The sequence below is a fragment of the Hyla sarda genome, chromosome 1 (assembly GCF_029499605.1).
Source record: "Hyla sarda isolate aHylSar1 chromosome 1, aHylSar1.hap1, whole genome shotgun sequence".
Classification (NCBI taxonomy): domain Eukaryota; kingdom Metazoa; phylum Chordata; class Amphibia; order Anura; family Hylidae; genus Hyla; species Hyla sarda.
Window position 1 is genome coordinate 399,910,760 of NC_079189.1, and position 15,080 is coordinate 399,925,839.

General features: G+C 41.9%; 1 protein-coding gene across 2 annotated transcripts in view; it reads right to left on the reverse strand.

Annotated features, from left to right (window-relative positions):
- Positions 1 to 10,196: 10,196 nt before the first annotated feature.
- The window catches only part of ABHD4 (abhydrolase domain containing 4, N-acyl phospholipase B), a 31,071-nt gene continuing 26,187 nt past the window's right edge, over positions 10,197 to 15,080 (reverse strand). For both annotated transcript variants that reach the window (XM_056527538.1, XM_056527529.1), the window contains 3 exons: positions 14,163 to 14,274; positions 13,893 to 14,079; positions 10,197 to 12,695 (listed from right to left, as the gene is read on the reverse strand). In XM_056527538.1, the coding sequence (XP_056383513.1) occupies positions 12,606 to 12,695; positions 13,893 to 14,079; positions 14,163 to 14,274 (389 nt within the window). In that variant the 3' untranslated portion in view covers positions 10,197 to 12,605. The remainder of the gene's footprint in view (positions 12,696 to 13,892; positions 14,080 to 14,162; positions 14,275 to 15,080) is intronic.

Consider the following 15,080-nt stretch of genomic DNA (forward strand, 5'->3'; position numbering starts at 1 on the left):
CTGATAGATCACTACGGGACCCTGTCCAACTTTAAAGTCAACTATTCTAAATCTGAAATACTGAATGTGACCCTCTCTCCCCAGAGGGCAGGGGCACTCAAATTGGGATCCCCATATAAATGGCCGACAGGCAGTATTTCATATTTGGTATAGCCCTCCCATCATCTCTCTCCAACCTCTTTGACTTGAATTATACTCCCCTTCTTCTAAAGATGAGGAAACAGATTGACTCTTATAAGCTTCCTTTTCTCTCATGGATGGGCAGGAAGAGTCCCCTATAGACATATATCATGCCATCTATCCTCTACATATTGCGTATGGTCCCTATTGCAATGCCTTCCTCTTACCTTCTAAACTGGAAAAAATTGTTCACTTCCTTTCTTTGGTCGGGAAGGAAACCGCGACTGCCATACGGTCCCCCTTATCAGGAACAGACGTCAGGGTGGTTTAGGCCTGATGTGGAGCAGTGGTACAAAGTGGTTCATTTACAGAGAAGGGCTGAGATGGTGTCCTCCTCTAGCTTGCTTTAAGGTAACTCACTAGAGCTACAGCAACTTACAGCTCCAAATGTACCACTGGAGAGGGCCCTATGGCTCCCGGCCAGATCCTTTCTCTCCAAAATTTCCAACCCCCTTTGGCAGGGTACCCTAGCGGTTAAAAATGCATTTAGCAGAGGTCACTGCCCCTTCCCATCTCCCCCCCCCTCCCCTCCCCTCCCGACGATCTCACTGGCTATTCCTAGCTCACTTATCGCCTACATATTTTTCCCTGACGCACAAGCGGTAGACGGGGTATGGTCGCGGCTAAGTGAAGTACCTCTTAATGACCTATGCCCTGACGGACATCCACCTACACTGACGACCTTCCATTTCCTTTAATTTCTTTCAAACGTACATAATTAGGAGGACTCCTTCTTGAAGGTGTATGGTATTGGTGACAACCTGAATTGGTTAGAAACACGCTTTGACAGATGCTTCTACTGGGAATTCTGTGAAATTAGCGACATACCGCTCTCGCTACATTGCTGACTGAATTCCTTCCCCGCCTCTCTTTCTTACCTCCTGGGAGAAAGAGTTGGGGTTAACAATGACTGAATAAGAAATTAATTGGGTTCTCCCGAACTCACATGGTGCGCCTAGGTGCGTCAAGTAGCAGGAAGGCCACTACAAGCTGCTATCCAGATGGTACTGCACACCTGAGTTACTTTACGCCTGGGGTCTGACCCCTGACGCTTCTTGCTGGCGTTGCCGTGCAGCCACTGGGTCCCTCTTTCATATTTGGTGGTATTGCCCTATCATTACCCCTTTTTGGAGAGACCTTATGAAAGCTCTAAAGGACATGACGGGCAATACCATCTTACTAACCCCGGCCCAAACATTCCTGGAGCTCCCCACCCCAACTTGTCTCCAGTCCCACAAAAGGTTGCTCACGCACCTCCTGGCTACTGTGAAGACCCTTGTCCCCCCTACATTGGAAACAGTCAACTCTACCTACTATACAGGAATGAACAAACGCTCTAGTTGGAGCACTCATAGTCATGACAGTTTCTCTAAGATTTGGAAGCCATGGAAACTTTTTCTGCATGCCCAGAATTGATTGAGACCCTTACTACCCTATATCCCCATCTGGTCGTACTCTCAAATGTCCCAAGTGGATACACCCCTCCCTTCCCATCCCCCTCCACCCCCCTGCTCCTCCTTTGCCCTACCCCCACCTGTCGTCCAGGCTTCCTCTTTCCCACCTTGCGTACTGTTTTCCTCCCTCGCCTTCCCCCCGTATGAGTCTTGGTTTGTCTCCCCCCCCCCGTCCCTCCCCCCTACTCCCCCCCTTTTTTCCTTATCACTCTTCTTCCCTCTTTATGTTTTGGCCCCAACCTCTGTCAGGCTCTGTAGTCATTCTCCTTTCTCTCCTACAGCTGTGGTTCTCTCCTCTTCCTGACATTTCCTTTTCTTTATGCTTTACAGTTCTTCCCTTACTATGAACTTTGTTCTCTTTCGCTTACTACTATGCTAGCTGACTGGGGGAACTCATCACCCCCACCCCCACCTTAATCCTGCTCTTTGTTACTAGACAGATTCTTATGTCCTTTATTTGATGTTTCAGTGTGGCCATGGGGTGGCTAATTCAGTTATTGCCTCCCCTATAGGCCTTCTTCCCATGTTTTCAACTGTTCTGTTCTACCCTTCTCAGGATTTGTTAAGTCCGACAATGACCAATGGTCTCTGTACTTATTGTCTTTTAGATGTTGCTGGACACAGCTTAAACATTGTTATGATTGGCATTTTGCTCACATATTATTTTGCCTTTATAAAACTGAAAATAAAGAATTGATAAAAAAAAAATAAAAGTCCAACTGTTAAAACCCAACCTTGCCTCTGCTGCCTCTCTCTCTCTGGAAAGCTGTTGAGCCACGACCACATTCACCCGGGTCCATTTGCTCGCATTGAGCAGGCCTTTCTGCCCAGCCCTGACAGTGAGGCGAGGGCAGCAACTGGCTGCGTGTGCTCCACCATGTGTGGAGCATTGACATCTATACTTGTAGACTCCTACAAAAATTGCAGTGACTTTCATTAAACAGCCAGCAAGCCTCAGGTTGTCTAATGGCCACTGACCCCTGGGTCCCAGTGGACATGCTCCGAAATTAGACCTTTGTGCTGCCATCATCCATAACCCTACATCAGTCATTCTGGGTGTTATAATGTTGCCCAGAACAGCAAAAGCCTGCAACCAATTATTCATTGTTTTTGCTACCTTAAGCCTATGCTCTTATGTCCTTGTATTCACTGGCTGCCTTTCCTTATCTACTGTGGATTGATCAATAGATATTAATGACTACATGTCTACATATTGGTTTTTCCATATCTTTTTCCTAATATCATCAATCTATGTGTCCCGAGTAGGCTTATACCACAAAACAAAGCATTTCTATGAATGCTGGCCGAGGCTAGGAGGAGACGATTATTTCTGTGGCATACTATTCGAGACTGCAGGTGGATTCTCAGGCCCCATTGAGGGTTTGAAGTAAACTTACCCACCAAATCCCTTAAAAAAGAATGTCACCATTTTCTTTTTGTAATAAATAAAAATATTCTATCAAGATAAAGCATTTCATCTATGTATTTAGTTTTAGGACAGTCATTTTAATGTAATTTTTTTTATAAAGTGTGTGCTGGGGGCTTCCATTACTGTAGCCTATTTGTGGTGTCACTTCACAACACCTACACAGTTGCTTTATGGCAGGCACAGGGCATAAGAAAGTTAATACTGAGAGTGTCTCACAGAAAAGCATTGACTGCTTACTGCACATGTGCATAGCACAGGTTAGGTGAAGTGAAGGGGGGAGCCAGCACCATTTTCTTGAAGTCCCTGAGGAGCAGGAACCTATCAAGAGACATCTAGTCGGTTCTTTACCACTCTTCAGACACTAACAAAATGGTAATAGTGGAGTTAAAAAAGAAAACTACAAAACCTCCTCCCCCCCCCCCTCTCTTTTTGCACATCGACAGAGGAGGAAGGTAGACACGAGAGGTCTAATTTGCAGCAGCCAGACAAGTTGCTTGCTTTCACCAGATTCCTCATGTTAGCTCCCTCTGCTGGTACAGTGGGAGATATGACAAGTTATTATTACATTTTTCATATTTTGTGACTTTTTTTTTTCATATTTCCAAAATATAAAAAAAAAAGTAAAAAAAATGATTTAACTGGTTAACAACCATGGACGTGTGTACTCCTCCAATGGCCGTTAACCGGGTATGACGCGGGCTCCCGACTCGAGCCCGCATCATACCGGCCGGCCCTCAGCTGATTCTCATAGCTGAGGGCTGGCATTAATAGCCCACATGCGGCGATCGCCACAGCCGACTATTAACCCTTTAGATCGTCGCTGCAAAAGTTGACAGCGGTGTCTAAAGAACCCTGTGAACGTCCCTGGTTGTCCAGTGGGGTGGATTGCCCCCTCGCAGTGCACTCGAGGAGGGGCGATCCACTGTGGAGGTAGCCGGAGGGCTTACCTCACCTTCCGTGCAGGTCCCGGCTCTCGCATTGATGAAGCCTGGCAGGACCAGGCTTTATCAATCGAATGCAGATCACACAGATGAATGTGGTTCTATAAAACCACATTGATCTTTATGAAGAATCTAATGATTCCTCCTAAAAGTCCCCTAAGGGGACTAATAAAGTGTAAAAAAAAAAAAAAAAAAAAAAAAAAAAAAAACATTAACCCCTTCCTTAAAGGGGTATTCCGGGCAAAAACATCTTATCCCCTATCGAAAGGATAGGGGATAAGATGTCTGATCGCGGGGGTCCGGCCACTGGGACGACCCCCCCCCCCCCCTCGCAATCTCCCTGCAGCAGCCCGCATTCTATGTGTAGCTGCGTCTGAAGTTTCGGAGACCTCCGGGTTTCCGAGACGGGGACGTGACGTCACGCCATGCCCCCTCGATTCATTTCTATGGGAGGGGGCGTAAAGGCTGCAACGTCCCCTCTCATAGACATGAATGGAGGGGGCATGGCGTGACGTCACGTCCCAGTCTCGGAAGCTCAGAGGTTTCCGAAACTTCAGACGCAGCTACGCATAGAATGCGGGCTGCTGCAGGGAGATCGCGGGGGGGGGGGGGGGGGAGGGGGTCCCAGTGGCGGGACCCCCACGATCAAACATCTTATCCCCTATCCTTTGATTGGAGATAAGATGTTTTTGCCCGGAATACCCCTTTAATAAAAGTTTAAAACACCCCCTTTTCTAAAATTCCATATAAAAAAAAAATGATAAAAATAAACATATGTGGTATCGCCGCGTGCGTAAATGTCCGAATTATAAAAATATATTGTAAATAAAACCGCACGGTCAATGGTGCACGCGCAAAAAAATACCCTATTTTGGACTTTGGAATTTTTGGTCACTTTTTATACCATAAAAAAATGAATAAAAAGCGATCAAAACAAAAATGGTACTAATTAAAACTTCAGATCATGCCGCAAAATATGAGCTCTCATACCGGCCCATATGCAGGAAAATATAAAAGTTCTAGGGGTCAGAAGACGACAACATTAAATGTATACATTTTCCAGCATGTAGTTATGATTTTTTTTCCAAAAAAAAACAACAAAATCTAACATATATAAATTGGGTATAATTTTAATCCTATGGACCTAGAGAATAAAGATAAGGTGTCATTTTTACCGGAAAATGTGCTGCGTAGAAACGGAAGCCCCCAAAAGTTACAAAATTTAGTTTTTTCTTCAATTTTGTCGAACATTGATTTTTTTCCCGTTTCGTCATCGATTTTTGGATAAAATGACTGATGTCGTTACAAAGTAGAATGGGTGGCGCAAAAAATAAGCCATCATATGATTTTTAGGTGCAAAATTGAAAGGGTTATGATTTTTAAAATGTAAGGAGGAAAAAAACTAAGTGCAGAAACAGAAGAACACTTGGTCCTTAAGGGGTTAAAATCTAAAAAAAAAATACAAATAAAATCACATTCCCTTTAATGCTGCTAGGATATAATTACTGCAGAAGACGGATAGGGAATAACAAGTATTAGTTGGAAAACACCTTTAAAATAATTTTTCAGACGAATGAGGAAAGCAGAGCATTCAATAAATAAAAGCAGTGAACACAGAAATTTTTTATAAGTTTATAATAAAATAAACAAATAAAAAAAAAATGACTAATTATTTAGATAAAAATACAAATTAGTTGTGTTGCCCTTAATCTGGATATTCCTTAATAAGAATATCCTATATAGCTTATTTTAACAAATAATAATATTGTTTAAGAAGTATATGAAAACCCTTAAAAAAGACACAATCTGAGAATAAATGTGCATTATAGTCTCTTACTTGTTTTCTGGTTCAAATCTATGGAACAGAGCTGAGATGGTTCACTTTGAAATCTCTACACAGCGGGTAAAGCGAGTCTGTAATAACATGAAGCAGCCACTAGATGTCATCATTGTACAGTGTATTGTTTCATTATTCATTAACGTGGAATTATTTATCCAATCTCCATGGTTACTTCCAGAGTTACTGCGGTATGTTATGGCATTCACTGTTTGAATAATAACTATATTTATTTATTTCAAAAATGGTCCTTAATGGGGTGGTCACTGAGTGCATGAATTGCCATGAGAGGTAGTGGAAAGTTGCTGTTAGGACCAATGGAGGGGAGATGTGACACCTCTGAAAGGTCCTATGCAGTGTTCTTGCCACAGTGATTCTTGCCACAGTTAAAGGGGTACTCCGCCCCTAGACATCTTATCCCCTATCTAAAAGGATAGGGGATAAGCTATCTGATCGCGTGGGGTCCCACCAGAGGCGGGACCCCTGCGATCAGACATCGACCCCTATCCCTTAGATAGGAGATAAGATGTCTAGGGACGGAGTACCCCTTCAAGCATTGGTTAAGGACTTGGTTAAGGTTAAAGGGGTTTTCCGGAGAAAAAAATAGTTTTTAATTCAACTGGAGCCTGAAAAAGTTCTACGGATTAGTAATTTAGGCTTAGTTCACACCAGCGTTGATCTCCATTCAGAGGAACTCCACTGGCTGAGTCAGACACAAAAAAGCTGAACGGACCCTGAACGAGTCGGAGCACAATGCTGAAGTGAAGTGTTTGCAACTAAATTGTAAGTATTAACACTTACTGAAACTAGATAAAAAATAAATAAAATCTGTGAGCTCTACATAGACTGAAAAGACCCAAAACCAAGGATTAAGAAGAAAAAAATATATGGAAACAGTCCTACTAGGTAATGAGGGCAATAGCGATAGAAGTAATAGTAGGCAATTGATAGTGAGAATCAATTATATTACATAACCATTTATTTCTTAACCCCTTAAGGACCGGGGGTTTTTCCGTTTTTGCATTTTCGTTTTTTGCTCCTTGCCTTTAAAAAATCATAACTCTTTCAATTTTGCACCTAAAAATTCATATGATTGCTTATTTTTTGTGCCGCCAATTCTACTTTGTAATGACGTCAGTCATTTTGCCCAAAAATCTACGGTGAAACGGAAAAAAAATCATTGTGCGACAAAATTGAAAAAAAAAAAAAACGCAGTTTTGTAACTTTTGGGGGCTTCCGTTTCTACGTAGTACATTTTTCGGTAAAAATGACAGGTAGGTCCATACGATTAAAATGATACCCTACTTATATAGGTTTGATTTTGTCGTACTTCTGGAAAAAATCATAACTACATGCAGGAAAATTAATACGTTTAAAATTGTCACCTTCTGACCCCTATAACTTTTTTATTTTTCCGTGTATGGGGCGGTATGAGGGCTAATTTTTTGCACCGTGATCTGAAGTTTTTAATGGTACCATTTTTGCATTGATAGGACTTATTGATCGCTTTTAATTCATTTTTAAATTATATAAAAAGTGACCAAAAATGCACTATTTTGGACTTTGGAATTTTTTTGCGCGCACACCATTGACTGAGCGGTTTAATTAATGATGATATATTTTTATAATTCGGACATTTCCGCACGCGGTGATACCATATATGTTTATTTTTATTTACACTGTGTTTTTTTTTTATTGGAAAAGGGGGGTGATTCAAACTTTTAATAGGGGAGGAGTTAAATCATTTTTATTCCCTTTTTTTTTCACTTTTTTTTGCAGTGTTATAGGACCCATAGGGACCTATAACACTGCACACACTGATCTTCATCATTGATCACTGGTTTCTCATAAGAAACCAGTGATCAACGATTCTGCCGCATGACTGCTCATGCCTGGATCTCAGGCACTGAGCAGTCATTCGGCGATCGGACAGCGAGGAGGCAGGTAGGGGCCCTCCCGCTGTCCTGTCAGCTGTTCGGGATGCGGCGATTAGCCGCGGCTATCCCAAACAACCCGACTGAGCTAGCCGGCAACTTTCGGTTTCGCTTTTAGCCGCGCGGCTCAGCTCTGAGCGCGCGGCTAAAGGGTTTATAGCGTGCGGCGCCGCCATCGGCGCTGCGCGCTATTAGAGGCGGGTCCCGGCGTCACTATGACGCCGGGCCCGCCGTGATATGACGCGGGGTTACTGTGTAACCCCACGTTATATCAGGAGAGCAGGACCAAGGACGTACCGGTACGTCCTTGGTCCTTAAGGGGTTAAAGGGGTAGTCCGCTGCTCAGCGTTTAGAACAAACTGCTCTGAACTCGTTACGTCATAGCCCCACCCCCTCATGATGTCACACCCCTCCCCCTCAATGCAAGTCTATGGGAGGGGGCTTGGCAGACGTGACGCCCGTCCCATAGACTTGCATTGAGGGGGCGGGGCTGTCGTCACGAGCTCCAACGTTCGGAACAGTTTGTTCCAAACGCTGAGCAGCAGAGTACCCTTTAATTATAAATGCCATCCTCTGCAGGGCCCTTGCATCAAATGAGACACATAAAATACAGTGAAAATAAAATAGAGAATGGATGGTTGAATCCAAAGTTATAAAATTTATATTCTAAACATATAAAACATATGAGATGATCCCCAACCAGCACAATTTATATATCTGTTTGCCTGTAACTTGTAAGATGGATAGCGCTGTAGGTACAGATATTTTGTACCACTGCAAGTTCTTTGTGACTCGGGCAGTGCGGGGCCGTTGGGACACAATGTGTCACAAAGATCACACTCTGTTACACAGAGAGAGAGAGAGAGAGAGCTGTGAATCGTGAAAGCGCTCGACAGCGCTGTAGATACCAATGTTTTATTATATTTAATTTATAAGGCCCAGATGGCATGGGGCCGATATAATATAAAAAAAATAAAATAAAAAATCGCAGGTACAGTATGTAGTAAAAGCGCTCAGCAGCGCTGTAGATCCCTTTATCATGGGTACAGTATATACACAAAGCGCTCGACAACTCTGTAGGTCCCTTAATCCTGTCCCACTTTGCTTAATTGGCCCTGATGGTACAGGGCCAATGTTATAAACAAGTGGGGCTGGTACTATGTACCTCTTACCCGCTCCTGGTTAGTTGATTGTCTGTGATATAAACTCGTTCCGCTGGCTCAAGCCGATTCTCAGCGTGAGGGATGTGCGGAGCAGGTATACACGAGGAGCACGCGCTCTGATCTTCATACAATAAGTCAATATTTCCAAATGTGCTATAGTTATTTAGTTCTGCTCCACTGCTGCTGGTGATACTAGACGTGTTTTGAGGAACCAGGTCCCCTTTTTCAATAGCAAGAAAAAAAAAGTCAACATGCATTCTTCATAGGTCATTCTGAGGTTACACTACACATAGTGGTTAAAAAGCTAAGGCCAGTGGTCTTCAATCTGCGGACCTCCAGATGTTGCAAAACTACAACTCCCAGCATGCCTGGACAGCCAACGGCTGTCCGGGCACGCTGGGAGTTGTAGTTTTGCAACATCTGGAGGTCTGCAGGTTGAAGACCACTGGTTTAGGCCATGCCAGCTGCCTGACACACTGCACCTTGTGCATGTCAGAGCTGACACTCCCCACTACCCATAACCATACATGTTGTCTTTTACCTGTTAGGAGGAGTTTTATCAGTTCATCAAAGAAGCATCCCACCCTTCCTTTACCTTTTTCGGTTATCCTTACATAGTACTATCTATTACCAGGTATGCCCCATTTAAGGTGTACCTACAACGGGTAGCCAAGGCACACTACAGGTTATTATTTCACCTTCACAAGAGATATATATATATATATATATATATATATATATATAAAAACACAAAGGGAGCCAGCACTGGATGACCACTGGGGATGTGCCCGTAATCCACCCGAACGCCAAAGACGGGTACACTTCACAATCCCTCCAAAGGAAACAGCAGCAATCGCCAGGTCCAGTATAGTAGCACACTGATATTTATTGCATCAATAACAGCAACGTTTCGGCTAAAAGTGAGCCTTTCTCAAGCATGCTTGAGAAAGGCTCACTTTTAGCCGAAACGTTGCTGTTATTGATGCAATAAATATGAGTTTGCTACTATACTGGACCTGGCGATTGCTGCTGTTTCCTTTGGAGGGATTATATATATATTATATATATATATATATATATATATATATATGCCAGGGGCTTGACTGCTTGGACCCACCATCACTGTATTGTTAGGGCAGTAGTACGCCTGGGTAACAACAAAACATTCAGGATATTTTGTGAATACACCTGAAAAGAACCATGGCCTGGTCAAGCTATTGTGGTTAGTTTGTATAGTTATATGAAAACAAGCAACACATATGATTACAAGGACTTTATTAGAATACATATTAATATAAAGTTAACAAAACTGTACAATGCACCATGAGAACTGCAGGGCAGTTCCAAGTATTTTGTTATTACAAATATCACAAATATGAAATACCAATAACACACGTAGATTGTGTAAGGAGTAAGATATTGCCTTACCACTGGCTTTGTGCTGCAAAATGCCACAAACTTCAGTATGTCTCAAAATAGCAATAAAGAACATAAATTATTATTTACTTACTATCAAGTGCTTTCTTTCCACATAGTTTTAAGTTATCCAGTTTAGTTTAGTCCTCTCTAATAATTACAGTATAACTTACCTTATTTTATTCCTATCTTAGTGGTTATCAGTTCCACAACTAGGGAAGAAAAGTCATGATCAAGAGTCAAAAATCATATCAACTGCAGTTACTCTTAGGCTGCCATAAGGCGGGGGGAGGGGCGGGGGGCAACAAAGTGGCACAAATTAAGTTTTCTCGTTCACTCGGGGAGTTCCTATGCTAGATCTGCATTCTGTGGCTCTCCAGCTATTGTGAAACTCCTACTCCCACCATGCCTTCATCATGTATCAAATGGAACAATGTTACTGGCATGTTCTGGTAGCTGGGAAACCATACAGATAGGAAAGTCCCATAGCAAAATATTTGTGCAGGAGTAGTAATAACATGTATTCTGTCATATTCAAGGCACTCTGGGGAAAAGTAATGCCCTGAGATGGTGAGACATTACAGGATCTGTTTACAGTACAAAATTGCTAGATTATAGAGGTAGGTAGTCCCAAGGCTATGGCTACTGGACATCTTCTAAGCACAGAACATCTGATGTTCTGCAGATATAAAGTGTAAACGTGTATATTGGGGGTGAATCATATGGGCATAAAACAATATAAATCTGTTCAGGTCTAAAAGGTTAAAAGAGAATATTAAAAAAATGTATGGCCTAAACATTCTCAAAATCAGATTCCTTGCATCCTTACCAATCCGCTGTTTGAAAAGCCAGCGTGAACAGTACAGTGCTGCGGCACCTTACACTACCACTACACGTAGTATGGTGTGTGCCAGTACAAAATAACGGAGATGTCGCAGCACTAGTGGGCCGATTGTGGAGGCGCTGGCAGTAGGCTTCCATTGAACTTATATTGATGGTCTATTCTGAGGATAAACCATCAATTTTTAATGTCCAAAGAACCCCATGAAGTTGTACAATTTAAGGTTAACACAACAGAAATCATATTAGGGGTTGTCCAGCAAAAGAAACAACCTGTGTATGGTGTATAATAATGTAACTTACTAATATAATGTTATTAGCCATAGGGCAAAGATCTTCCATATCAGTTGTGCTTTCTCTCTCTCTTGTAATCTGTGATATCACAAATGTAAAGAGCTTCCATCCCTCCCTCTTCCTTCCTGTCAGCACAGGATGAGACCAGCGATGTGAAGGGGGAGCTGGTATTACTGGTCGTTAAATGTAATTAAGTTTACATTGGCTAACAGAGTATATTAGTGTTGCTTTATTATACTTTTTGACACTATACACAAGTTGTTTGCTGGACAACCTCTTAAAGTACAATCCATATAAATGCAGTTACTTGCACATAGGAGGTAGCCTAGACCTCTGTATACTGTCTCATAGAACTGGCCATCTCTTGTTAATTCCTCTTTAATTTCTTGCATCTTAATATGTATAGCTAAACTGGTCAGGGTCCTGTTTGCAGCTGGATGGCTATGGAAGGGGTTTCATTATAGCAAAGCTTAAAGGCAAAGCAGGATTACAAATGTTAAACTCACTGAAAACAAACAAACAAACAATCTACTTGGCAAACTGTGACAATAAATGGCACAATATTCATCCTTTACATTGATTCTTACATTTACCGATACCTAGAAAAGAGGTAGTGCTATCAACATTCATGGTGATCCCCTCAGATTTGAGAACATCCTTACACATACATTACACATCCTTAACTCACAATACAGTAGGATCTGTGCTTCTTTTAGTAACTGGTGCAGAACAAAAGGACCACTAAATATATGTATTAATCAGCTTTTCCAAAAACCATTATGAACCTTATTTTGCAAAAAACATTCATTGCTTGGGGGTCTGTATACTGCCCTTATATCAGTTGTGGGGGCCTCCAATCTCTACTTAAGAGAGCTTGCTCTTCTTTGAAAACCTCTAAGACACAGAGTTGACACGAAGCATAAAGGTTGGTGAATGTCACCAAAAATGGGTGCCGATGTTGCAGGGGACATGACTGTGGCACTGTAAGAAAGCTATTGTATTATTCTGTCCTCTAACCTACTCAATCATGAGTAGACAGGTCAGAGTAGAATTCGCTTTTCATCTTGAGCTTCAGAGATTATTGGACAGTTTCCTTTCAGGATGGCATAGAGTGATCTCAATCTACCGCATTACAAATCTCTTCAACCACAGCATTGAAGACTCTCGGCTGATCGGCATATACATGGTGTGAGGCACCTTTGATGGCCTGGGGGGAAAATAGGATCAGATGTGAGTTAATAAAAAATTATACAATTTTGTCCTAAAAACTAATTCAAATGCTTTTTTTGCCCTTATTGTAAAACGTGCCATCTTCAATTACAAACTATAAACATGGACTACTTCAAGGAATTTTTTAAAGGAAATCTGTCATCTGCATCACCTGCACTAGCCTGCTGGTACAGGGTAACAGTGCGGGTGACCATGATTAAAACAGTCCACCGTTTTCTAATCCATGACTCTGTGCCAAAAAATGTAAATATGCAAATAAGGTGGCTTGGTGCACTGAGGGCGTTCCCTAGCCTCAGCTGCACAGTGACATTTGGCCCGTATCTTCCATGTTAACACCCTCTTCATGCATATTCATGTTCCTCCCCTGTAAAATCTCTCATGAGCAGAGTGATCGCACATTCTGTTGGCTCACAGTAACAATCACAGCTGCGCCACAAACATGGCGCGGATGTAAAGCAGCACCGGTCACCAGTTCATGTGTACCAATCGTCACTGCAAGCCAACAGTATGCAAGATCACTCTGCTCGCAAAAGAGATCTCACAGGGGGAATATTAATATGCATGAAGAGGGTGTTCTGCTATGCTTAATCAGAATAGAACACTAATCCTTATAGAGCTATATTTTATAAATAATAGTTGAACCTACAATTAAATGGTGAATATTCACTTTAAAGGAAATGAGTAACCTGAATATGACCTATTGTTTATCCCACTTTTATATTAATACATAATATTTTATTTATAGGGAACTATAACAAGCAGTACATTGATTGCAGGCACTGATCAATGCTTTGCCGTAGCATATCATTGATCAGTGTTATCAGAGCTCCACTGCTCCTGCCTGGATCTCAGGCAAGGAGCAGTGAATCGGCAATCAGACGAGGAGGCAGGCAGGGACCCCCCTTGTGTCCTAACAGCTGATCGGGACACCCTGGTTTTACCGCGCTGGTCCCAATCAGCCCGACTGAGCTGCCGGGAAGCTTTCACTTTCGACGTGGCGATCAACTTTCATCTCCGCGTCTGAAGAGTTAATGTCGGTTGATGATGCATTTCCTTTAAGCAAAGTCATGGTTTTATTTTTTACACGGTGTGAATTCATCTTTCTGAAAATCACCAGAAATACAACAAAAAATACTGACAGATAATTAATTCATCAATTCCAAGTAACTCTTACCAAAGTGTTCACGTAAGAATCAGGTCGAAGCTGTTTGGCCTTGTCACCTGTATTTTGATCAATCCAGGTCTCAGCTCCATAGATAAATGTAATAGGGAGGTCTTTTGGAATTAGATTTAGACGAGACATCATTGGACGCTTAGCCCAGCCAAACTTCTCCATCATGGCTTTAAAGGCACTTTCACCACTACCAGAAACAAAAGGCACAATATAAACAAGGCACAGAATATCACACAAAATTACTGCGCACATCTATGAAGACCACCGTACCTTGGAGTTTGGGCATTGCAGTGATAAATATATTCCATGATTGTGTCATCTTCAAAGAACTCTTCAAATTTTCTTTTCAGATCTGGACGGAATCTCTGCACCAGTCTGGGACCTGGTCAATCACAGATACATAGTATAGAAGTTATTGCAGTTTCAACAAAACTAGAAATGAAAGGATCAGCAAAAAAATCTCTCTTTGCAAAGAGCAACTGGACAAAATACAAGATACAGCACCTGTGATATACGAAAGATGTATACAAGGAAATTCCACCTCTATATAAGCAAGAGGGTAACTACTGACTCTACTTATGACATTAGTAGGGTATGCCACAATTTACTGACCAATTGGATCTTGATCCACAGGACCCCTATGATCACAAGAAGGAATTTCCCGTGTCACTAGTGAAGATCAGTGCTCTAGGGTTCAGGTACCCTAGAAAAGTCTATATTACAGTAACCCCCCCCCCCCCCCCCCCAATAAGATACCCTTTCTAGGGATCTCCTAGCAACCAGACACCCACCAAACATAATGTTAAGACACATAGCAGCAATACGGCACACTTTTGTTATTTTTAAAGTGAGACAAAAAGTACAAATATCACATGAAAATACATTTGAATAAGGGACTTTCTGCAAGTGCCATTTAAATGAATCAGAACATCACAAAAATGTCTGCAAAAATCCTTCAGTTACAGTTTGTAAAACAAATGCTACTGTTGTGAAATTAATTTTTTTATCATAGTGTATTTGTTTGTACGTCACATAAAATGTCATTCATCTCATAATGGAGATAAAGCTAGTAGGGAGACTTAAATGGGCACAGTGATAAAAAAAATAAAATTAAAATTAAAATAAATATGTGTTCTAGAAACATATCTAAGTTTTTATTGGTCAGGGTCTGAATGTTCAGACCCTGAC